Consider the following 25,161-nt stretch of genomic DNA (forward strand, 5'->3'; position numbering starts at 1 on the left):
CATGTTCAGGGTATCATTACTTTTCTATTAGGAATCACTGGAGCAGAATAGATGAGTAAAATCTTTTTGTTAAAAACACAGTGCTCAAATGAGAGGAGATCTAGGGTGATACTATTCTGCTTATTTTACCAAAGTTTGCCAAAGTTACCTGCTGAGCATTGAAGGATGTTATGGTGTCAGTTGCTTCTTGCCACTGCTGCACCACAGAATAGGATTGCCAGGTTGACTCAAGAAATATCTGGTGACTTTGGGGTGGAGCCAGGAGACACTGGGGGTAGAGCTAGGAGCAAAGGTGTGGCAAGCATGATTGAACTCCAAAGGGAGTTCTGGCCATCACATTTAAAGGGACCACATACCTTTTAAATGCCTTCCCTTCATTTGGGAATAATGAAGGATAGTGTTACCTTCTTCTGGGGCTCATAGAATTGGATCCCCAGGTCCAATCTTTTTTAAACTTGAGGTGTGTTTTGAGGACAGGCATTGGATGCTAGGCTGAAAATTTGGTGCCTCCAGCTCAAAAACCAGCTGGCCCAGATTCCTATGGATTAATTCTCCATTATATGCTATGGGAATTGGTCTACATAGGGAATAATGGATTGCCCAGCAGACATTTCCCTCCCCCACCTTCTGATAACCCTGAAGTGGGGGGAGACCCTCCAAACCAGGAGATCCCCTGCTCCCACCTGGGGATTGGCTAACCTACTGCAGAAGGGCATTTACAAGAGTCTTCTTGATGAACTAGTCAGGACTCAGAGATTGTCTAATGCTTATGCCTCACTGACCCCTTCTGGGAACTGTTGTGTGCACATGGTAATTGATAAAAACGGCCCATTATACATGCTCTCGTTTAAAAAAAATACTTGCTGAAAGGAAGCCGGGCTTATGCTTGAATCTGATCTGGCAACTCCACCTGGTGCAAAAAGCAGTGGCTCGCCTGCTGACTGCAATGTCTATGTGGGTAGCATTTAGCCCATGCTCCACCAGTTGCACTGGCTTCCTATTGAGTACTGGCCCCTTTTCAAGGTGATAGTAATAACTTTTAAAGCCCTTAATGGTCTGGGACTAGGGTTGCCAAGTCCAATTAAAGAAAAATCTGGGGACTTTGGGGGCGGAGCCAGGAGACTTTGGGGGTGGCACCAGGAGACATTGGGGGTGGAGCCAGGAACAAGGATGTGACAAGCATAATTGAACTCCAAGGGAGTTCTGGCCATCACATTTAAAGGGACAGCTCACCTTTTTAAATGCCTTTCTTCCATAGGAAATAATTAAGGATAGGGGCACCATCTTTTGGGGCTCATAGAATTGGACCCTCTGGTCCAATCGTTTTGAAACGTGGGGGGTATTTTGGGGAGAGGCACTAGATGCTATACTAAAAATTTGGTGCCTCTACCTCAAAAAATAGCCCCCCCAGAGCCCCCAATACCCACAGATCAATTCCCTATGGGAATTGTTCTCCATAGGGAATAATAGAGTGCCTAGTAGACATTTCCCTCCCCCCCACGCTTTCTAAAGGGGGGAGGGCCCCCTCCCTGCCCCCTCCCTCTCTCACACACACAAATACTTACTGGGTCTTCTTCCCTCTGCCTGCTGTGAAAACGAAAGCAAAGCAAGGGAGGGGCCGTTCTCCGAAGCCCTTCCTGTTTCCTCCTTCCTGCCCAGCCTTAAAGGGGCAGACATTTACAAACTGCTCAGGATCTCTTCACCAACATGAACCCTACAGGTATGTTCCCCCCCCCACGCCCGCTTTCTGATTTCTGGAGACCGGGGGATGAAGCTGCGAACCCAGAAGTCTCCCGCCAAAGCGGGGGTGGGGGCGGGGGTGGGAAGCCTATCTGGGACCAACATATCTAAGGGACCATCTCTCCCCATATACCCCTAGAGAGCCTTATGCTCTGCTGATTAACATCTACTGGCTGTCCCTGGCCCATTTAGCCTCAACCGGGGCCAGGGCCTTCTCTGTCCTGATCCCCACCTGGTAGAACATGCTCTCTCTTGAGACCAGGGTCTTGCAGGACTTACTATACGTCTACAGGGCCTGTAAAACAGAGTTGTTCCACCAGGCCTGTGGTTGAAGCAATGGATGTCCAATTATTTGGCCTCCCTTCAGAAAGCCACCCAATAACATCTCCCCATGTGGAGTGTTGGTATTATTACTTGCTGTGACTCCTGTAATCCACCTATCCAGCTGTTATGGAATAAACATTTTGCCATCTTTTAAGTTGTTTTATTGCTTGTATTGTTCTTAACTAGTATTGTAATAACTGGTTTTAATGTTTTAAAATCTGTTACCTATTTGTGGGAATGGTGGGATATAAATTCAACAAAATAAATGATAACATGTAGCCCATCAGTATGTATTAAACATTCTTAATAGGGAAAATAATTGCTTTTTCAGGTCAGGGAAACAGTGTAGAGGAGAAGCCTTAGCTCCCTCTTCCCACACCCTGTAATCCTGATCTGAATAAGTCCTGTTTATATCTGATAAGCATAGAATTCCTGAACCGTTGACCTGATTTGGAAGAAGTGTAGTGTATAGTTAGGCCCTTAAGAAAATGCTGAGTCAGTTAAGTTAGGTACTTGAATAATAGACCAAGAACAGAAAGACAACGAAATACATGGGATAGGGAGTAGGTAAGGAAGGACAGGAGAGATAGGAGACAGACCATAGGATGGAAATAGTTAGAACGTTTTTTACTTTCACTAGTATAATATAGTGGGTTATATGCAATGATGAGGCGAGGTGGTAGTGCAACATCAGCTCTTTATTGATATCAGCATAACCAAGGCTAAGCATAAGACTGACTAACTGGGCCAACGGGACCAACTATATACACACCCGTGTTCCCACACAAAGTGTTGGATTGGTCCATTCAAACCAGTAGGGGGCCTGTGACTGGAGCAGGGCAGCAGGGTTTAGGATCCTACTGTCCACTGTTCCCAAGTCCCGAGCTCTGGTCGTCAGGCTCCAATGAGCCAGACAGGAACACCCAACTCAGTTCTGACTTGAGTCCACATACATAACAACTAGTGAAAGATTTCCCCATATCATCTCTAGTATCAGAGGTACTACATGAGCAAATTATTGCTTTCATAGGTAAAGGCTTGGGTCATATACCTTTGTTCCATGTGTGCTTATCTTTGGGCACTGCTGAGGCAGTCCTCCACTGTAGAGCTTGCATCTTCTCATGCAAAGCACTTTTGGGCTTATTGCAAAATGTTGGAATTACACAAATGGAAGTGCCTAGCACAGTGATGGCTAACCTTTTCAGCTTGGTGTGTCGAAAATCGGGAAAAAGTGTAGTCTTCCTCGGGTCGCGTGTCACTTCACTGTGTCACTTCAACCACACTCACCAAATGAGGGGGCCGCAGGAGAACCAGGCACAAAGGATCCAGTGCGCGGTCTGCGGCCTAGGTCAGACTAGGGTTGCCAAGTCCAATTCAAGAAATATCTGGGGGCTTTGGGGGCGGAGCCAGGAGACTTTGGGTGTGGAGCCAGGAAACATTGGGGTGGAGCCAGGAACAAGGGTGTGACAAGCATAATTGAACTCCAAGGGAGTTCTGACCATCACATTTAAAGGGACAGCACACCTTTTAAAATGCCTTCCTTCCATAGGAAATAATGAAGGATAGGGGCACCATCTTTTGGGGCTCATAGAATTGGACCCCCTGGTCCAATCGTTTTGAAACTTGGGGGGGTATTTTGGGGAGAGGGGGATCCCCTGCCCCCACCTGGGGATTGGTAACCCTGCGAGAAAGGGTGTATCTTTTTTTCTTCCCGCCTTTTCTCCTCCAGCGCTTGCCAAGGGAAGCCAAGGGGGGCGACCCAATGCTCCCCTCCCCTTGCTCTTTTGCAACCCACACACAGCCCCCATCGCCCACCCCCTTCCTCCTCTTCCAAGCTGAAAAGGGCAGCTTGTCCTTTAAATCTGAAACCCCGCCTCCGGCAGGCGGCCATGAGAAAGAGCGAGAGAGCAAAGTGAGAAAGATCATGTTGGTTGCAAAAAACCCCCCCCCAGGACCGGGTGGAGGAGGGGGGGCAGCCCCACAACAGGCCCAAGAGCGACGCCCCCTCGGGCATTGCACCCCCCACACACTGCTGGAATGCCATCTCTGCCTCCCCCCCCCCAGCCGCTCCGTGCAAACAAACGGAAAAAAACACCCCTGCCTTGCTCCTGCATTTGCAAAGCCCCGGCATTGCAAAGGCGCAACCCGCCGAGGAGGGCACTTCTTTCCCCCCCTGCCTCTTTTTTTGCAATGCTCTTTTTTTCTTTCTTGCTGTACCCACCTATTTCCTCAGGCCCCGGGGAGGGCGGGAAAAGGGGGTTGCAAAGCTCGGCCCTGTTGCGAGGAGGAGGAGGCGCGTTTGGCTGCCTCTGCTTTGGGTGGTGGACGGGTTGCGCCAGGAGGCTGTCTCCTCCCACCCCCAGGTCAAGGCGAGGCGCTGGCAGCGTCGGCCAACCTTCTCTCCCACTCCCAACCTTCCCTGCCACCCCCACCCCCGGCCTGGAGCCGGGGAAAGAGGCGGCGGTGGCCCTCTGCGCTGCTGCCGCCTCCTCTCGCCTTCACCTTAGCAGCTGCTGCTCCTCCGAGACGGGCTCAGCAGCCTCCGAAGGACTTGCGGCTCGCCACGCTCCTTGGTTTCTGGTGTGTCAGCCAAATTGCCTCGCGTGTCATAGGTTCGCCATCATGGGCCTAGCATAAGAGGAAATTAAGTCTGCAGCAGAGAATTGCCTCCACAGCATCTGGAAAGAAGCATGCGTGAAGCAAAGGTATAGGGTCCAAGCCGTTTCCTTTTAAAACATATAAGCCTGTGTCTTCAGCTGACAAGGATATTCACTTTCTTTGTATGAATGCATGCACTGGCTATTGTGTTAAATGCAACTCTCAACATGGCCTTTCAGTAAACCAGAGTATACTATCACGAAAAACTCTACAAATGCCCCCTTTCACAGTCATGGGAATACTTGGAACAGTCCTTCATGTTGCCACATGTAGTGGAAATATAAACACTGTATAGAGAATGCACACATTTACAATAAGGTAAAGAGCAAGAGAGGGCCTGGTTCCCCATGTTGTGGGCCTTATGATGTTGCTCATATGAAGTGGAACTCCCAGTTGGCAAATGGCGTTCAAGATCTCTGTGTGTATAGTACTCCAGTGTGTCCAAGAAGCTTGTGTATTCATGGAGCCAGAAATTTGCTTTATATGTCTGTAAAAAATGGCTTGTTGTAATTCTCTGTAGGGAAGAGCAAGGCAGTAGCATTCTACAGTGTTTTACAGACATGTACAGAGTGATTCTAAAGTAATATAGAGACAGTAACTACCCTGGGATAAAATGTTATGCCTATATACACACAGGCACTGAATGTTGGTCAAAAGTTGGTCAAAAGAGTTTTTAAATGAAGGCTAGAATAAGTTAGTGCACATAATGTGTATAGTGTCCTTACTTTTATCTGTGCTGCTGAACAAGCCACCAGGCCAATGAACTGGTCTGTTATTATCCACCATGTATCTGTTTTTAGTCTGCAGAATTACCGTATTTGGTTTGTTTATGTACTCCTATAAATACGCCACAAACAAAGAAACTCTTTACTATCACAGCTACATTTGAGGAAGATGTAATAATGTAAATGAGCTTTCCTACAGCAAAATGTCCCCACAGTTTCCCCCTTATGGGCATTTAGAAGGTATCTGTCAAAATCAATACTAGGAAAAAGTGAAGTGGTGATGGAGAAAGCCTGTCCTGGAGCACAAAGGTCCTCAGAAGTGGAAAAATAGACTGGCAGTAATGATAAATTATTCCAAACTTGTTCCATGGGTTAAAAAAAACCAACCCACCCCTTTAAACTACAAATCTGTAGGTTTGTTGTTTCAACTACAAATCTGTAGGTTTGTTATTACTTAAATATATGTTTAGCATATTTATTTCTTCCAATAATTGTATTGATGAGGCAGGTATTGTATGTAAGATAACTGACAGACTGTGAAGTCTCCATTGGGAAGAAATGTCCTGATGAGGTTAAAAAACAAAACAGGGACGGGATAATGTTGAATAGTTGTATAGTTTTTCTGAATTGTATGTAGAATGGAATGCTGCAGTGTTTGAAAAAAAATGTGGGATTTTCTAAATGTTAACCTGGATCAAACAGAATATTTGTACCTGTTTTATTTATGTGCTTTCCCCCAGAGTCACATACACAGGGCTTCCAGGCAGTTAGCTGTAGCTCGTTCACAAATTACCAAGGTTACAATTCTTTGCATTCTACTTCAGAAGTGTGACAAACTTCCTAATAGTTACGATAAAGATCAGGCTGCACAAATAATTAACGCAAGAACTTATGCATACGGCCTGCTTTAAACAGCAACACATCAAAGCTGCTGTTGTGCGGTGAACCACTTACTGGAGTGATGTGCTGCTGGAATGCCCATAATTATAACATTTTATAAAGCCTTTTAATTCTCCTTTCCTTACTCCTCATTGCCAGGACCGGATCTACATGTTTTTTGAGGGGGGCAAAATTCAAAAATGTTGCCCCCTCATGGGCCATTTTATCTTATGGTCCCATAGAATACAATGGACTCCATAACCAATTTGGTGCCCCCCCCATCTGCGCCCAGGGCAAGCACCCCCCTCTGCCCCCCCAAGATCTGGCCCTGTCCATTGCACATTGCCTCATTCTAATCAATGCCTAATCTAGCCCCCAAATTCAGAAGTTCCTCAAAACAGTCCAGTTATTATATTATGAAACTAAATATGTTTAAATAACTGTGGAATAAAAGATATCATTTAATATCAGGACCTATCCTGGGCCAGGTCTGAACTCAGGAGTGGATTACTCATCCCAGAATGAAATAGGGATCCTAAGCCCTCAGCTTCAGACACTGTCAATGTCTGCCAAGGCAGCCCACCCCTACTACGTAAGGCCGAATCCTGAACCACCGCTCTCTCAAAATCTCTCCAAACCCATCTGGAGTGGCAGAGAAGGTGATTCCTTATGGAGGCAGCTCAACAATGGGCTGGCAGCCCTTGTTCCAGCTACTGAATCAAATCACTATCTGAGCATATATAGTGCTTCACAGGCTTGACTCTGAATCAAGTCTTGGTTAGAGGAAGTCTAGCAACAGATGGTGTGTCTTCTTCATCAAGCTAAGTGGTAAGCATTGATGGTTCAACCAGTCTGAAAGCTAGCACTTGCTGGTGCTACCTGTGGTCCTGGACTCAGCTACAACCAGCTTGTGACCCTGATTTCAATGCTGTTTTGATCACCAGACTCAGCATCCAGTTACTGGTGGTGATGACTGCTCCTGAGGCATTTGTACATTGCTTTGAGTTCTATTGTCAAAGACAAAACATTTACTTTTCTTCAGAATGTGTTGAAAACTTATTCAGTAACATGACATTAGCTAATGTTCTTGCGCTTTAAGTGCAAGAGTGTCACACTTACTGTGCTCAGTAATGACCAAAGGAGACCATTTATGTCTTTATCCATGCAGAAGGGTATGTAAGTCAGGGATATCTTGCTTGTCACTCTGTGAATTAAGATGCTGAATGGTCACCTTCAGAACTGCTAAGTAATCATTGGGCTGGGTAGGCTGAAACCAGTCCCTTCCCTCAAGTGAAAGCTAACAACACTGATCATTTGGCAAAAGCAAATGTGTGCAGTGATGGCATGCACAATTTGTTTTCTGCGAAGACTCTAAGAATGATCCAGTGCCAGAAAGGTGTATGTGTGTAGTTTGTATAAGAACTTCTGTTTGTGAATAGGTTTTCTATTTGAATTCAGCACACTGAATTTATAAATTAATTGTCGGAAAACAGGTCATTTTAGACTGTTAATTAATGCCAAAAGATGCTTCATACTGTTGGTATGTAATTGCCCTCAACACCATTTGAGGACTATCTTTCTAAAGGAAAGCTATGTAAATAACATTGAATGTGCCAGCTAAAGCATCCTGATGGGTTTTCTCAGTAAAGGCAATAGCTGCTCACTTATATGCTGACCACTTTCTTTGGTCTCATAAATGTGATTATGTGAAGCTACTGCAGTACTATGGCAGTAATTTAGTATTCCCAGAAGTTCAATCTTATATTTAATATGCTGTTTTCTAGTCAGTTTTTTGGGGGGAATCATTATTGGAAGACAATGAATGTTAACTACAATGGGATCAGTTTGCTTGTGCAAGCACCACTGCAGTGATACATAGTCCTTGCACAGCTCCCTTTTCTTAAGTAGGGCTTTATGCAGTGAAGCATACTTGTCGTGTCCTAGTTGTTCGTGCTTATATTCATTAAAGATGAAAATACCCCAGTTTTAATACCCTCTTTTATGTCTTTATTGTGTATTTGCCTAAATATTTTTTCAGTTTGTATTTTGTGTCATTATTTGTTCATGCAACATTGAATATGCAGCATTAGCAAATATCATATGTTAAATTTCCACTTACCATCTTGTTTCACCTTGTTAGCCTAGAATAATATACTCTGAATGGGTATGTTCTTCATTCACTCATTTGATCCACAGCCACTGCATGGAACTCATTCAGTTTTTTCCTCATGATAAATTAGATCTTTCAATTGTCCATGTTCTCAGTGGTTTTGTTCTGTATGTCATTTGTTTCATATGTTTTTTGTTGTGGCCATGAGCCTTAGAACTAAAATACTGGTTTTTGCCAAACTTTTTCCTCATCCTTTACTATGGTGTCTGAAGTTGTTTTAAAAATATCTGACTTTTTTGTCAAACATCATGGAGCATTTATAGCTAGCTGACTGAATCTTTGGAAGAGTGAATTGAAAATCTGGCAGAGTCTCTAGAGAAAATATAATTTTTTGTGACTCAGTTTGCTGGATTGACTCAATTTATTGTAATATCGAATGCTACTACAAAGACACATAGGTACCCATTGAAGTACAATAGTTTTGTGTATTCTGCTATAGATGCCATCTTTCTTATTTGGTATTTTTATGGTAAGAGTTTTGCCCAGAATATTAGACCACAACCACACAACTTCCGTGGCTTAGTTTTCATGCTGTGAAAGTAGTCTTGAAAATGTACAGTCAATTGCAGGAGCCAGAGGTGAGATGTTATTTCATTTTCTAGAGGCAGAGGAGCAGGATTTCATTGTCTTCTCCCTCCCTAGTACAAAATGTACTATTCTATGCAAAATAAGCCAATATATGCAAATCTGCCAGATCTCCATATGCCACAGAATTCTGCTTTCATAATGCTGTATGAGTTACTTAGCACAACATTTTGATTTGATTGTAAGTTTTTAACATTGTGTAACTACAGAATAGGAGCAAAGGATGGAAAAGCTACTGAAGAAAGAAGTTTTTAGTTAGGTCATGTCTGCCTTCTCTCCATTTGGCACCATATCACAGAACTAAGACTGTGCAGCCCTATTGAAACTGCTTGCAACATTTATATATTCAAGACATACGAGCATGGGGGGTGACTTCTGGGGTGTCATTTCTAGTTTTGGACATAGGTTTGCCAGCTACCAGGTGGGAGCAGAGAATCCCTCAATTTTGTGGGGTCCTGACCACCACCAGCCAAGTGGCCAGCAGATGGAAGACCCACCCCCAACAGCCACGACCTGGTGCAATGTCCCCAACATGATGATGTCATGTGGAAGTACGGTTGCCAAGTCCAATTAAAGAAATATCTGGGGACTTTGGGGATGGAACCAGGAGACTTTGAGGGTGGAGCCAGGAGACATTAGGGGTGGAGCCAAGATCAAGGCTGTGTCAAGCATAATTGAACTTCAAAGGGACTTCGGGCCATCGCATTTAAAGGGACGGTACACCTTTTCAATTCCTTCCTTCCATAGGAAATAATGAAGGATAGGGGTACCTTCTTTTGGGGCTCATAGAATTGGACCCCCTGGTATTTTGGGGAGAGGCACTAGATGCTATACTGAAATTTTGGTGCCTCTACCCCAAAAAACAGCCCCCCCCCAGAGCCCCAGATACCCGCGGATCAATTCTCCATGATTTTCTATGGGAATAAATCTCCATAGGGAATAATAGAGTTCCCAGCAGACATTTCCCTCCCCTCCCCCCGCTTCCTGACGACCCTGAAGCGGGGGGAGGGCCTCCAAACCGGGGGATCCCCTGCCCCCACCTGGGGATTGGCAACCCTATGTGGAAGTTATATCATCATTGCATGGCAACACTCTGGTATTTAACCATAGAGTTTTGCCCAAAATATTAGAGCAGTACCACACAACATCCCTGACATGATGATGTCATTTCCATGTGATGTCATCACATTGGGGACATCACGCACAGTGATTTTGCCCCACCCTCCCCTGTCTCAGAAAGCTCTGTCCCACCCCCTGCTGGCAAGAGCCTAGGACCTGGCAATTGAATTTGAATAAAAAGCATTGCTTTTAACATAGAGATTTGAAAAAATTCCTAGAGCATTGTGATGAACTTGCCTGTTTTAAAACAGGAAGCGAAATCTTAGTATCAGTCAACACTGTTTCATCCTCCCTCCCCCCCCCCTACAAATTTCCCCTTGCCATTCCATTTATTAGGGGCAGGAGATGGGAGCATTAGTGGCAGGTTGCCAGCTGTAATGGACTACAAGTGAACCCTATGGAGAGCTCTGGCCCCTTGAGCTGAGCTGAGTTTTTCTTAGCAGGTGTAATGTGCCTTGGTTTGATTCCCCACTCCTCCACATCCACCTGCAGAGTGACCTTGGGTTAATCACAGTTCTCAAAAGAGCTCTCTCAGCCCCACCAGCTTCACAGGGTGTCTGTAAGTTGCTCTAAGACTCCAAGTGAACGGCAGGGTATAAATCCAATCTCCTCCTCCTCCACCACCACTACTACTACTGCTGCTGCTACTACTACTACTACAACAACTAGATGACCCTAGAGGTCCCTTCCAATTTTATGATTCTTCCTAGAGGATGAAATTTCTGGTCAATTGACAGTTCTAATAATTAGAAACAACTGATAACTTCCCCAACTCCTGGCCAAATTGCCCCACTCAGCAATGAGGCCATTCTGAATGCATGTTCTGTGCTGCTTTAGTAGGCCAAATTCTATCTCTTTACAGAAAAGGAGAAATTAAATTAAACAGTTTCATTAGAGGAGCAATGTCAGTTTGTGGCTCTTGGTATTTTAGATCCTGTAAATTTGATTGTTATATCCACTGTACTGGGGTGATTGGTATGAAAAATTTTGGCACAGCACAGGAGACTTGCAGTCCTGTGGTTCTCTGATTACACTGTAATTTTGTTATTATTCCTCTGCATGAAAAATAGCAATGCACATTTGCTGATTTTTCTTTCAATAAATCCTGTATGTAGTTAAAAAATATCTGCAGGTCAGCAGAGCAATCAGCCTCCAGTTTCTGTGCAATGCTAAGTTATCATACTGTGTTAAATTTATCTTCCCAATCCACTGGGAAATTAGTGATTACTTAAAAATCTAACTCTCCAAGGAAGCAGGTTATCATAAGAGAAAGACTCCCCCTAGAAAGACTCCCACAAGTTGCTGTCAGTGCAGTTTGCAGCTGTTTCAATTTAAAATTTTAATTTTCTATTTAGCTGCTGCTGTTGTTTTTTAATTCATGGTAGCTTCTAGCACCACTAACTACTGTTAATATGCAAAAAGAATTCTGCTGCAGCAAGGAAGTAAGAAAAATATATTTTGATGCAAAGTACTTAAATTCTAAAGCTAAGGAAGGCCACACTCTTCTCTTTGGAAGCTTTTAGCCTTAGATGCACTGAAAGGGACTGTGGTACCTCCAGTGAAGGAAAGACGCATTGCATGTCTTCAAAGACAAGCTCTTGGAACAGTTTCACATACAGCTTGGGTGAGTTGAAGTCTTCTGTTACTTAATCTGATGTGATCCTAAGCATGTTTGCTCAGAAGTGAGGTTTACCAAAGTCATTGGCACTTATTGCCAAGTAAGCATGATTAGGATTGCAACTTTAGGATTTCTGGGCAAAACTGTCTTTGCCTCTGGGACATGAGAGATATCCACAATATGAGAGAGACAAGAAGCCCAAGGGAAAGATATTTTGGATGAGGTTGTTGGCTACTAATTGTGGTGATGTTCCCATGGAATGCTATAATAGGTTCCAAGTCAGTTTAGATGGATGCTATTGCTATGTGCATATTTTCTTTGTTTGTATTATGTGGCTTGACTCACTTGATAGAGCTATCTCTGGATAACTTTATGGTATTATACTTGGCACTTAGGCAGCAATTTCATGTGTGTAGAGGTTTTGTATGCATTTTCACACATAACCTCCTATTCATCAAATTAAACTGACCAGTAATAGTATCCTTATATTGGAAAAGGGGCAGACTGAGATTAAAACAATAGTGGCTTGCCTAAGGCTGTGCAGTTGAGTTTGTTGCAGAGAAGCAATTTGAACTGAGGATGTGGCTCGCAACAGCCTATCAGCCACTACACAATACTCAATGACTTCTAGTATTTCACATGTCGAATTTGTACAAAGATGCCTCTTTAATGCCTGCTTTTCAGCATACCAGAAACAGAATGAGGTGGGTTATGACTGTCTCGATCATACCAACTATGTTATGAATTATAAATAAGCAATTATGAAGAAAAATTGTTCGGAATCCTAGCTAAGATCTTGCTAATTGTATGCATGAATATCAGTGGGAGGGCATTCTGTCATCTGAATGAAACTAGGAAAAGTTATGAACAACTTAATGAATCAATAACAAAACCAGAAAATTCTCAAGCAGAAATCATGACACATAGTAGGACAAAAATTATTGTTCTAACCACTGAATACTAAGATGGGGGGGGGGAGTCATGTTAAACAAACATTTAAAAGCAAGACAAATTGCCAGGGGTCTTCATTTTTAAAAAAGATTGTGGCCTGATCTGTCATACTTCTTGGCATGTATTTGTTTTTATCAATTTAAAACAAATGAACACAGATACTTTTGCCAAGGGATCTTATGGACAGCAGGTTAAAAACTTCAGTTATACTGATAGGGGTCCCAAATCCCCCGCTAGGCCTGGAGACCCCCGATTTGGAGCCTCCTCCTCCCGCTGGCCATAAAAGGGAAAGCGGGGGGGGGGAGGGGGAGAACGGCAGCCCTTCCCACCCAGCCCCGATCGCAGCAGCCAGAGCTCTTCCGTTTTCTCAGGCTGCTTCCTGCCCCCAGTCAGCTGGCCGGTGAAGGGAGGGGAGCCCAGCCACGCTCCCAAAGGACCATGTGCCTTTGCACCTCCGGAGGTGAGTGAGTTCTGTCTCCTGCATCAGATTTCCCAGAAAGGGGGGGGGGGGTTGGGGGGGAGGGGGGGAGAGGGAAACGTCTTCTCATAGGGTATAATGGGGAATTGATCTGGAGGTTTCGGGGGCTCTGGGGGAGCTGTTTTTTGAGGTAGAGGCACCAAATTTTCAATATAGTATCTAGTGCCTCTCCCCAAAGTATCCCCCAAATTTCAAAACCATTGGACCAGGGGGTCCAATTCTATGAGCCCCAAAAGAAGGTGCCCTTATCCTTCATTATTTCCTATGGAAGGAAGACATTTAAAAAGGTGTGCTGTCCCTTTAAATGTGATGGCCAGAACTCTCTTGGAGTTCAATTATGCTTGTCACACTCTTGTTCCTGGCTCCGCCCCAATGTCTCCTGGCTCCACCCCCAAAGTCTCCTGGCTCCACCCCCAAAGTCCCCAGATATTTCTTGAATTGGACTTGGCAACCCTATATACTGATCAGTGTGCAAAATGATAAAGTATCCCCAAATTGTTGCTCTTAAGCTCGAGTCCTAAATAGTGCTCTAAACTATATCAACACTTTGAACAGTTTTGCATGTTACAACAGGTGCCACAAAGTGGCTGATTTCACTATGAAGAAGGTAGTTATGCTTCCCCCCAAAGAACAAGTTAGGCAGGGGGCATTACAATAGATGCAAGGCTGGCAACAGATTCAAAGCTGGTAGCCCTGTGTCACCATTCTTTTGTAACACTTAGAGATGCCTAATGGGCATTGTTACACTGCCAGTTTTCCATCCCCTGTTTCACTGCACTGGCAATCAATTTAGGGCAGGGAAAACTGGCATGATATGCATAATATATGTTATGTGGTGAGGTAGAGAGGCTGTGTTTTCAACTGCAGCCCAGCAACTGTCACAACGTATTGGAGTTGCCAGGTCCCTCCAATTCCACAGTGGGGGACTTTGGGGGCAGACTAGGAGGGGGGAGGGGCAACCCAAATGTGATGATGTCACACAGAAGTGACATCATCACGATAGAGAGCAGGGGCATCCATTTTTGCACTCCAAGCTCTGATTTCACAGCTTGGATTGCAGGAGAGTGCTGCCCTTCATTTCCCCAAAGTTCACCTTTAAATGCTTTGGGGGAAAAGTGAAGGGGTGGAGGCCTGCATGTGCCTGGAATCAAAGCTGTGAAATCATGGCTTGGAGTGCAAACACACACCACCCTTCTTCCGCAAAGCCTTTAAAGGTATCTTTGAAATGCTTTTGGGAAGAAGTGAGGTGGTATTTTGCTGGCACATGCCACCCCTTGCTTCTTCGTCAAAGCATTTAAAAGATACCTTTAAATGCTTTGAGGGAGAGGGTGCACACATTTGCAGTCCAAGCTGCAGTTTTGTGGCTTGGATTGCAGGTGCATTCCACTTTCCCCTCAAAGCATTTCAAGGTATATTTTAAATGTTTGGGGAATGAAGGGGGGCGCATGCACATTGCACTCCAGCTTGGATTGCAGATGCTTTGAGGAAAAAGTGGGGAGGTTCCCACCCCTCTCCCTTCCCTCCTGCAAAATTTAAAGGGCTCTCCAGCTCCCTGCTGATCAGCTGAAGGGTTCTTTAAATCTTGCAGGTCGGGAGAGAGATGAATGGCTGCCTGTGGCTAGGCTTGTAGCTGGGGCTTCCCCACACCAGTCAGATGGCCACTGGCAAGTTTGTGCCCCCAAAACTGGAGGAACCCCTGCCAGGACCTGGGGGATGGGAACATATGGCATATGGTTTCAGACTGAAGTTATCAAAAGAATTTTCCCATCCTGTAAATGCTTGCTTTTGCATCCACTTTACACATTCCTTTTATCACCTTTTTGCATGTGATACCAGGAGTGTAAATAGTGGATGGAAAAGCCTCTTGCACATGGTTCTTATAATTTCCTATTAATTTGTCCTGACCTTCATTTTTCCTTTTGACTCCTGCGTGGTTAACTGTCAGAGATCTTCAAGCCTACTGCATTTCAGTCCTGGTCAGATTTGTTATTTCTGGAGGCAAGAAAGTGGAAATGCTTGTGGTTGCCTAGCAATAGCAGGGTATAACTCGGAAATATTTTTGGTATCTCTGCCTGATTCAAGGCAGAATGCAATGGAATAGTTACTGTAGATAGAACAATGTATTGCTTGCAGGGAGCATGTATTCGTGCATGGGCTGAATGCTGCCTTTGCTCAGCTGTCAGTTAGCTTAGTGTGTGAAGTTTAAACTGAGTTTCCGGTAGTACAATCTGAAACAGAGCTACATCCATTTAAGCCCATCAGAATCAATATGTTTAGAAGGGTACAGTCCTGCTTAGGACAATGGTATGAGTGGTCTAATTGTATGCACACATTCAGCAGCTGAGGTACAGCAAGGTCATGACTATTCAATGCCATTGGCTACATGCTCAAAATCAAGGACTTTACTGTTTGCAGTTATGAGAATTTATCCTCCATAAGCATGCAACCCTAAAATTGCATAATTTTATTATTACACAGAATTGCAACATTTTATAAGTACTTGGTTTGTTTGTTGTAGCACAGTTTAGAGGTTTTATTGTTGTTGCTTTTCTTTTCTTTTTTGTATTAAAGTTTGTTTTATTGCTTTTACTGATTGTGTTTAGATAGTGTGTTTATTCTGTATACTATCATTCAAGCCTGAGCTATGAGGTAAATAAAGGTAATTAAAACAATGATTTATCAATACTGAGAGAAGAAGCTTACTAGCAATGGGGAAAGGAATAGAATTGTATAAGTGCTGCAGTTACTTCAGTGGAATTTCACAGAAGGTATTACAGCTCTGCTCCACTTCTGTTACATCTCCTTCTCCCCCACTTATATTAAACTAACATGTCAGATCACTGTAGAGAACAATGGTGTACAGCTAAGTTTAAATGAAGCAAAAAATCATGGCCAGTAGTTTGAACATCAAATAGTATCTGAGCTTTGATTATGGAAATAACAAACCGGGGGGGGCACTGTTCTGTAATAATTCTGATAGAAAAATTAAATGTTTATCAGTTTTATTATTTATAATGCAACTTTCCCTCAATTTTTTCAACTAATTATCATTCCTTGTACCTGCCCAGGAAAGCATGTAGCCAATTTCTACTGAAAGTTCCACAATTGCATCCCTTTAGTTCCACCTTGATTTGCAACAATATTGTATGAGAATGGTATTGATTTACTATAATCTCGCAGATTCAAGAGCAGATTTATTCTAGTTTTGAGTGCAGAAGTTTCAATCTCATGACCATCCTTTTGGTCCTTGTATCATGACCTACTCATATGAAAGCTGTAAATTGGCTTCTCTGTTTGTGATGCCAACATTTCCTTACAGCATGAATTGAATGTGTATTTTACATATTGGCTTCACCTGCAGTGCAGCAAAACACAATGAGAGAATGTAACAGGTGAGGAAGAAAGGGGAGAACTGCTAAATTGTCCTGTGAGGGAAAAGGTGCTCAACATGGCAAATACAGAACCCATGATAAGAAAGGAGTTGCAGCCTAGGATTGATGGGGGTATTACATAAACAGCTAGTTTCTTTAAAGGAAGCAAAGTCCTCGTGGACAGATAAACTGGATCCAAGGGTACTAAAAGAACTTGCAGACATAATTTCTGAGCCTCTGGCCATTATTTTTGATAATTATTGGAGAACAGGTGTCAGAAGACTGGAGGTGGACAAAGGTTGTCCCCATCTTCAAGAAGCGGGAAAAGGAGGATCTAGGTAACTACCAACATGTCAGCTTGATGTCTATGCCTGGAAAAGTTTTAGAACAAATCATCAAATAGTCAGTCCTTGAACATTTAGAAAGGATGGTCATTATTACAAAGAGCCAGCATGGGTTTCTCAAGGGGAAAAAAAAGGAAGGTGATTAATCATGGCTAAGCAGTCATGGTTAAGTAGTCAGAGCAGGGCTGTGAGATTGCACATAACCTTTCCCCACCTCATTTTATTTGGAGCATGAATTTTCTGCCACTGGGCCCATTGGTGACTGACTAAATGATATATTGGCAGCTTAAAATTATTTCATATCCCAGATTAAATAGGACACCCTGATTAACACTGACATTATTAACATTGCTGGGGACAATGGTCAGATGTACAACCAGAAGGGAAGGTATGGAGGATAGGATTGCCAGCTCTGGCTTAGGAAATCCCTGGAGATTTGTGGATAGTGCCTAGAGATCACAGAGTTTCAGGAGGAGACAGAGCTCAATGTGGATGTGATGCCGTAGAGGCGTAGAATTTTCCCTTTGAAGCTGCCAAAGCTGCGGTTTCTGTAGTCTTGGGATCAGTTGTAATTCCAGGAGGACATAGGGAAAGAGGATGTGTAAGATCCTGTGTCTGCTTTTGAGTGATTAACTATGGTAAAGCAACCACTACTGTTATAATTACACTAGCCAAAGGCAAAGATTACCTATTCATGTATGACATTTGTGAAGGTTGGTTCATGTTTCCACATTTCACCTTCACAAAACTTGTTTCACACTGTATGTATATCTAGTGAGTATGTAAGCCTCATCACCTAACTGCTTTCCTGTTTTTTATTAACTTCATTTATACCCCACTCTCACCTCAATAGGGACCCAAATGAGTTTACATTGTTTTCTTCTCCTCTAATTTATCCTCACAACAAACCTGTGAGGTAGGTTGAGCTGAGCTCGTGTGACTGGCCCAAGGTCACCCAGCAAGCTTCCATAGCAGATTGCAAATTTGAGCCCGGGTCTCTCTGATCCTAGTCCTATACTCTAATGCCTCATAGAGCCTTGAGTGACAAGCTGATCAAAAGGAATTTGATTGGTTAGCATCAGTTGAGCAGAACTCAGTTTAGTACTGTCAAGCCTCACCTCCTCCCCTGGGGTCCCCCACCAGTGGCTGTTGCTCAGGCAGCTGAAGGTGGAGACCTGAGGTCACAGAATAGTCAGGGGGCTGCATTAACTTTATCCAATGTGCCCCTCTGACCTGCTGGTGCTCTCTTGCTCTCTCTTGCAGCCCTCTGACTGGCTGCTAGCTTCTCCTCCCCAACCTCTTGTCTGACCTCCCCCTTATACCTCTCCCTGCTCCCTAGCCCTTCCTCCATTGGCTGATCTCCCTCCCTGGGGCTTGGCCCTGGCCCGTATATGAGCTCCAATAGGGCTCCTGGGCAAGACTGTGCCAGTGTTCTCCTCCAGGGCTGGTTTCAGGTTCTCCTCTTCCCCATCTGCACCTGCTGTGGTCTTGGGGAGGGTGTTGGGGAGGAGACCATTCTGCTGCCTTCCCTTTGAAGGAGGGGCTGGCCTGAACTACCATGGGATTCTCCCATCTCCTTCTGCACTGGCGGTCAGCTCCTGCCTCCCCAATTCCCATGAACCTGGGGCATTATTCTGTGCGACTTGCTTGCTACGACGGCTTGTGGGGGGTGATGAAAGGCTTGGCTTCCTGCTGTCTTGTTGCAAATTGCCTTTTTTGGTCTTTGGATTAATGCTCCCTTTGTGCTTGGAAGGTGTCTGGCAGCAGCCCCCAGGGAGCAGTTGGGGGAGTGGGGGGGAGTCTTGGCTGAGTCCCAACTAGGCCTGGCTGGGACAAATAATGACAGAGAACTGGAACAGTTTAGCCCTGACTGAGGAGCATTTAGCAATTACTGAAAACAGTTTAACATTGACAGAGGACTGGGAAAGTTGGCAAGGAGGAGCAGGAAGATTGGTGAAGACTCCATTTGGACCAGGAAAAGGGATAGATCTTTTGCTTAGAGAAGATATTTCCTCCCCAATTGAAAGGGAGATAGCTCTAAAGAGTGGAATGATCTCTGATGTTCTCAGAGATGGGATTTGGTAGGGTGCGTACCTGCTTTCTAAAACATGAAGAGTTAAACTCAAGAACATATACTGAAATGTTTAAGAAACACTGAATCAAAAGCCTTTCATCTCAGAGATTCTAAGACTGTGTGAAAAGTTTAAACTCTAAATTGCTGAAAGCATATCATATTTTTTAAAGTTATTGTTACCTCAGAACTATTATTGATTCACCTCAGACATTTTACCCCTGATTTCACCTGACCTTTCCCAATTGAATAAAATATTTTGTTTATTTTTTATTGTCAGAAAGCTTCTCATATGCTATTTCAGAAGGAGGAAGATCTTGACCGTTTTTGCATGCAGCTTACCACATAGTCACATTCCTGTTCTCTCCGCAGCATCTGTCGGATTTCCCATTATCTGCACCGGAGTTACAGGAAGTACTGCGGATTTTACGAAGCAAACGTAAACTGGGTTTTAGCTGTTTTCGTTTGCTATGCAAAAGCCACCGCACTTCCTGTAACTTCGGCGCAGATAATGGGAAATCCGACGGACGCTGCGGAAAGAACAGGAATGTGACCCCGTGGTAAGCTGTGTGCGAAAACGGTCCTTGTCTCTTCCCTTATGCTGAGTCAGCATTAAAATGTAATAATGTTGCAGCATGGGAGAGGCATAGATCTTCAGGAAAGAAGAAAAAAGGTAAAAGGGCTGCTCAGAAAGGAAGAGAAAAACAGAGGGAAAATCCTACATATGATGGAAGAGGGTTAGGTCATCATAGTGTTCAACAGTAGAATTTGTCAAAAATCTAATTTTGACATAATCAGATATGATCCCAAAACATGAAAGGAAACAATTCTCATATATTATTTAAGGTTTCCAGTCATGTAATTTAAAAAGTGAAATAACATCTTAACTGTGCCCTGAGTATAAAGTGAAAAAGTGGGTATAAATTAGTACTTCAGACATAGAAATTGTTGTCCTTTAGTTCAGACATTGAAATTGTATCTAAAAGCATTTCTAAAAAGCTCAAAGTTCTTGTGACTTATCTGCATTCAATCAATACTCTTTAATCCAGTTTTCAGAGTGATAAATTCTTGTGAAAACTTTACAGTGGGTGCAGTTTATTTTTTTTTTCCAGATTCTTTCCTCATAAAAATAACATTAATTGATGATGGAGAATTGAACCACACATTCAAAATAAAAAAATACAGATATGAAAGCATTTACCAAATTCCAGTATTCATCATCAGCATATCAGTCTCCTGTAAGATGATAATTTAGAATCATGTTCATAAGTTTTATTTTTTTTATTATTTTAATGCTTCTGGAAAGTTTATAAGAAAGGTAAGAAGTAGTTTTATACTTTTAAGTTTGAGATATATCACTGCAGTTACTGTTTTAACCCTCAGTCCTCCAAATATAATCCAGGATTGGTTCAGAGGCAGGAGCTAGGACTGGTGGGGGGGGGGGCGGAGGGGAGGCATCCCAGAGCCTGTTCCTGATCTTTGTAAATCACTGAGTATCTCAAACTGCAGCTTTTGGGGAAGGAAATTTGGGGAATTTGTGGCTAGAAGGAGTGACCCACTTGACTTCTACTGTGCTGCAATGCCACAGCTGTAGATCAAGGTACTGAATCTCTCACTACACCAAAGATTTGCAAAGCAATCCTACACAGAGTATCCCCAGGCAAAGTTCATTTAAATCAGTGGTCTAAGATTTATTCATTTATGAATTTATTTATAGCACATGTTTCTCACTTAGTCCCAAGTGGATAAAAATGCAATCAAATAGCATGAGATATCTAATAGAAAAAACTGCAGCAAGAGCACAACAATGGATACAATAAATAGATAATACATACTATACATGGTGCATAGATACAGTACTTTCCCTTTTCTACAAGTGCATTTGTGAACCATTCCATTATTCTGTAGCCCTATTACTCTAATAAAAATCCCCTCCTAAGCAATTCTGTTTTACATTGCTTGCCAAATTATGGAAGTGTGGGGTAGCAACTCTGCACAGGATTGTGCTGTAAGTTATACAAGAAATTCTATCAGGTTCTGTAAGGCTACTGACTCTATGCTCATTCTGAGTATCTCATATTATATCTGTCTTTGCTTGACTTTTGCCATCAGTGTGACTATTCTTTAACCTTGGAAACAAAACAAACATTTCCGCACATTCAGTCTACATAATCATGTACACCACTTAGGAGACTGCAACCATATTTGAAATGTGCTTGTACACCGAGGTCTTCTTCTGAGGTGCTAACTTTCCATAGTTGGGATTTAAAAGGGGGGGGGGGTTGCGGAATATTCAGTTGTCCAATCCTTTACTAGCATTTTGAAGCTGTATTCTCTCAGAAAGGCTGTAAGGCATGCTACTTTGTCTACTTCCTCATCAATTTCCAGTTGAATTGTTTTGGTTTAACTGGGAGGTGCAATGTAAGAACATTGATACTAATCTGTGTTTGTCATTTTTCACAAAACTATACAAATATTTTGGCATAATTGTGATTGTAAAGAATTTCAGGCTAATTCAAATTTAATTGCTTCACTGAAAAAATGATTTCTCACTGTTAAAATTGTGAATTCTCTTAGTTTCTATTCCATTTAATTATTGAGATTTCCTTATAATATTCTACAGGCAGCCCAAGGAGGTGGTCATAGAACACTGCTGTATGGCCATGCCATTCTACTTCGTCATTCCTTCAGTGGAATGGTAAGTTCTTCACTTATTCCGACTAACCAAGTGCCAGCCTGTTACTCTGGGAATGGAAAGATGAAGACAGGTACTTGTATGTTGCTTACTAGGTGAGCTAGCAGGAGAAATGGGATAACAAGGTTCTTCCTACAAGTACAGGCTCTAGATTGCCGTACTCCCAGTCTCTCCCTTCTCCATGTTGGGCTAGGAAATTACTCCTACTTCTCTGTCCTTGTTTGAATTTATCCTCCTCTTTTTTCTATTCACTACCAACCATCTCTGCCAAAGATATCTCCCTCTACACAAGGAAGCTTGATGCTGGGACTGGAGAACTCAGACAAGCTGCACCCCTTGCTTTCCTTGTCCTTGCTTTTCTCCTGCAGAGTGCATTCCATGCCACCTCCAGAAGTAGCGAATGAGGGGTAGGGATCATCCAAGATTAAATGGGCTCACTTCCCATCTGCTTTGTATTAACCCTGCACATCTCAGTCCTGTTGCATAATCAGGGTCTTCACCAGCATTTAGCTTTGGTTTGCCATAAATTGCCTTGTAGTTGTGATCAACAGAAACTAGTCTTGGTCAATAGAAACTATATATATATTGATATTTTTGCTGTCTAATGATTTCCCCTTTCTGTTTATTAATACTACTTATAATAGGAGGTTTTCTCTTTAGAACATTTTTTATTTATAAACTTACTTTAAAACACACACACACACACCCTTTGGAAACATCAGAAGTGATACATTAGACAGTCACCACAGGAGCCCACTGTTGCACAGCAACCATCGCTGAATAGTATCAACAGGCATCATTCACTTCTGAAAACCTGTAATCAAGATTTATTTTTAAAAAGTGGAAAAGGAAGCATTTATAGAAGAAGCTGTTCTATAAAAGGCTGCCTTTGATACTAGATTGATCTGTTGATGTTAAAAAACAACACACACAGACACCAGGCTACTATGATTCCCAAATAATGGCATTTAAAATACAGACCCTCTTTGAAGTTACTCATTCTAATCTGGTGATCACTGGTAAGAATTCTATTTTATTATGTTCTAGAATGTAATAGCTGCAAGGGCTTTCGTGTTTATTTCATTGTAGGTATCGAATCCATATATACAAAGTACTAACAAAAGAAATTAGGCCCCTGCAGACTTGGGAGCAAGAGTTTATAGGATATAATTAGCTTATTTCAATTGATGTTTTTCAGTATTTGACATGTTTGACTACATCAAGGTCTCAGACAGATAAACTTGCATTTGATGTGGGGCTACAAGAGAATGCAGCAGGTATGTATATCCTGAAAACCATGACCCTTCCTACATTAGACAGAGCCAGGACTGTCCCTTTTTCACACCTGCTAGTTCCCTTTGTGCTTTGGTGTTCTGTCAGAAAACACCAAGAACAGACAATCAGGACCCTCTGAACTTTCAGAGAGGGGAGAGGGAGAGGAAGGAGCAGAGGATGAAAAGAGCTGTTTAACTATTGTTTGGGTCAGGTAGGGTTTCTAGGTTCCTTAGGTAGGATGTGGATCTTGCTCTGTCTCCAGTCACTTCAGGTGGCAGTGGACTGTTGAGTGCTGTGGCCAGTGTGGTTCTTATATGTAGTCTTTCACAGTTATTTAGAGGAGGTCTGCAATATAAAAAGGTTTTCACAGAATCTAAAAGGTCAGAAGAAGAAGAAAATATTGAAGAAGATATTAGATTTATATTCCGCCCTCCACTTCAAAGAGTCTCAGAGCAGCTCACAATCTCCTTTACCTTCCTGCCTCACAACAGACACCCTGTGAGGTGGGTGGGGCTGGAGAGGGCTCTTACAGCAGCTGCCCTTTCAAGGACAACCTCTGCCAGAGCTATGGCTGACCCAAGGCCATGCTAGCAGGTCCAAGTGGAGGAGTGGGGAATCGAACCCGGTTCTCCTAGATAAGAGTCTGCACACTTAACCACTACACCAAACTGGCTCAGGAAATCTATGGAAGAAAAATAACAGCTTTTAAACTCTAAAATAATTGGGCAGTTACTTATGTTCTGTATATATATGTATATATTCTATAAAGAAACTGTATCTCCATAACTCCATAATAACCTCTCAGAAAATTATATTTGTATAAAATTGGTTCAGAAGATCCTCAGATTTACTTTCCCCTCTGTGTTAAGTAAGCTGTTTTTGTTAAAGTTTCATTTTCCTTCTTGGTAGTAAAGAATGGGTACCTCAGGAACATCATTGTGAATTACTTTGGGAGTGGCTAGTTATAAATATCGCTGAGCAGTGGCAGTCCAATAACAAAACATTTCTTTGGCTTCCTTCACAGCTGTGTGTCAGAACTTGTAACTTTCCTATATGCTGAGCAGCTATTGTTAGCCTAACTGACTCTATATTAGAAATGTATACTAACCCTGTAACTCTGCATTTCAAACAAACACTAACCATTGAAGGGTGACAGATAGCTCTGGGAAACATCTGCAGGTGGCCTTTGAAGCCAAGATGCCAGAGAAGAGCAGCGGGGGTCCTTCCCCGCGTTTAGAGATAAGGGGCCTGGGAACAGACGCCTGTCTCTCTGGGTGTGAGAAATGGTTTTATTGTTTCTGTTACCACTGCATAAGAATGTGCCGATAGCTGAGAAAAGCTATCAGAGTCAATCTGCTTCTTTCCTGGATACTAAGTTCTCAATAAACGTCTTGACTTTTGAAACAAAGTAATGAGTCATTCTTGAAGTTCCCAGTTCTGACACTGTGTTTGTTGGTTTGATGGGGAAGTATGGTGTGGGCAGTTAATCTCAAAACAGATATGCAACCATCACGAGGACAGGGACTCTGGATTGAGTGGGGGTTTTCCCACCAAAAATATATTTGTGCTCACTCCTGCCATCCCAACTCATCACAAGTGGCTTGTTGTTATTTTGTGCTAGGTCTGTAAAGTATTAGATACATCAAACTGAATGCAACCAAATAGCTACAGACATTTGGCCAGAAAGAGCTGATAAACTTTCTAATAGAGGTGTCCACCTGGAACTGTAAAACCTGGGTGTTAACCATCTGGCAGACTCTATTAAAGCACTGGTCAACTGCATTCTGTACAATGGGCCCCAAATTGTATAGGTCCACGATGATGTGAGGAAGCACTCTACACATGTTCAGAGGACTCATGTGTCTTAAAAGGCATTCTGTAAGAGAATTAACTAATTGCTGTTATATTTAAAACATTTTATATGAGATATGAATATTATTAATACTGGAAAACTTTGCATCCGCCGTTATACATAAAGAAAAAATATCAGTTTCATTAGATACTGCTGCATTAAATGTTAAAAGCTAATGAAAGCCTACAGTGCATGAAATAATTGTAACTGAAATTGCAACTATTTAAAATAATTTGTGTTGCTCGTGTATAGCAAAAAAAACCTACATGGCATGTAGGGTTCATTCTAAACATAGTTGTATGTTCA

The 25,161-nt window shown here is 42.8% G+C and overlaps 1 protein-coding gene across 1 annotated transcript in view; it reads left to right on the top strand.

The window, feature by feature from the left end:
• Nucleotides 1-25,161, top strand: part of RYR3 (ryanodine receptor 3) — a 721,882-nt gene that overhangs the window by 167,011 nt on the left and 529,710 nt on the right. The window contains exons 4-5 of the mRNA XM_060262621.1: nucleotides 21,657-21,731; nucleotides 22,927-23,005. Coding sequence (XP_060118604.1) covers nucleotides 21,657-21,731; nucleotides 22,927-23,005 — 154 coding nt within the window. The remainder of the gene's footprint in view (nucleotides 1-21,656; nucleotides 21,732-22,926; nucleotides 23,006-25,161) is intronic.

This window comes from Heteronotia binoei, chromosome 21 (genome assembly GCF_032191835.1).
Source record: "Heteronotia binoei isolate CCM8104 ecotype False Entrance Well chromosome 21, APGP_CSIRO_Hbin_v1, whole genome shotgun sequence".
NCBI classification, from domain to species: domain Eukaryota; kingdom Metazoa; phylum Chordata; class Lepidosauria; order Squamata; family Gekkonidae; genus Heteronotia; species Heteronotia binoei.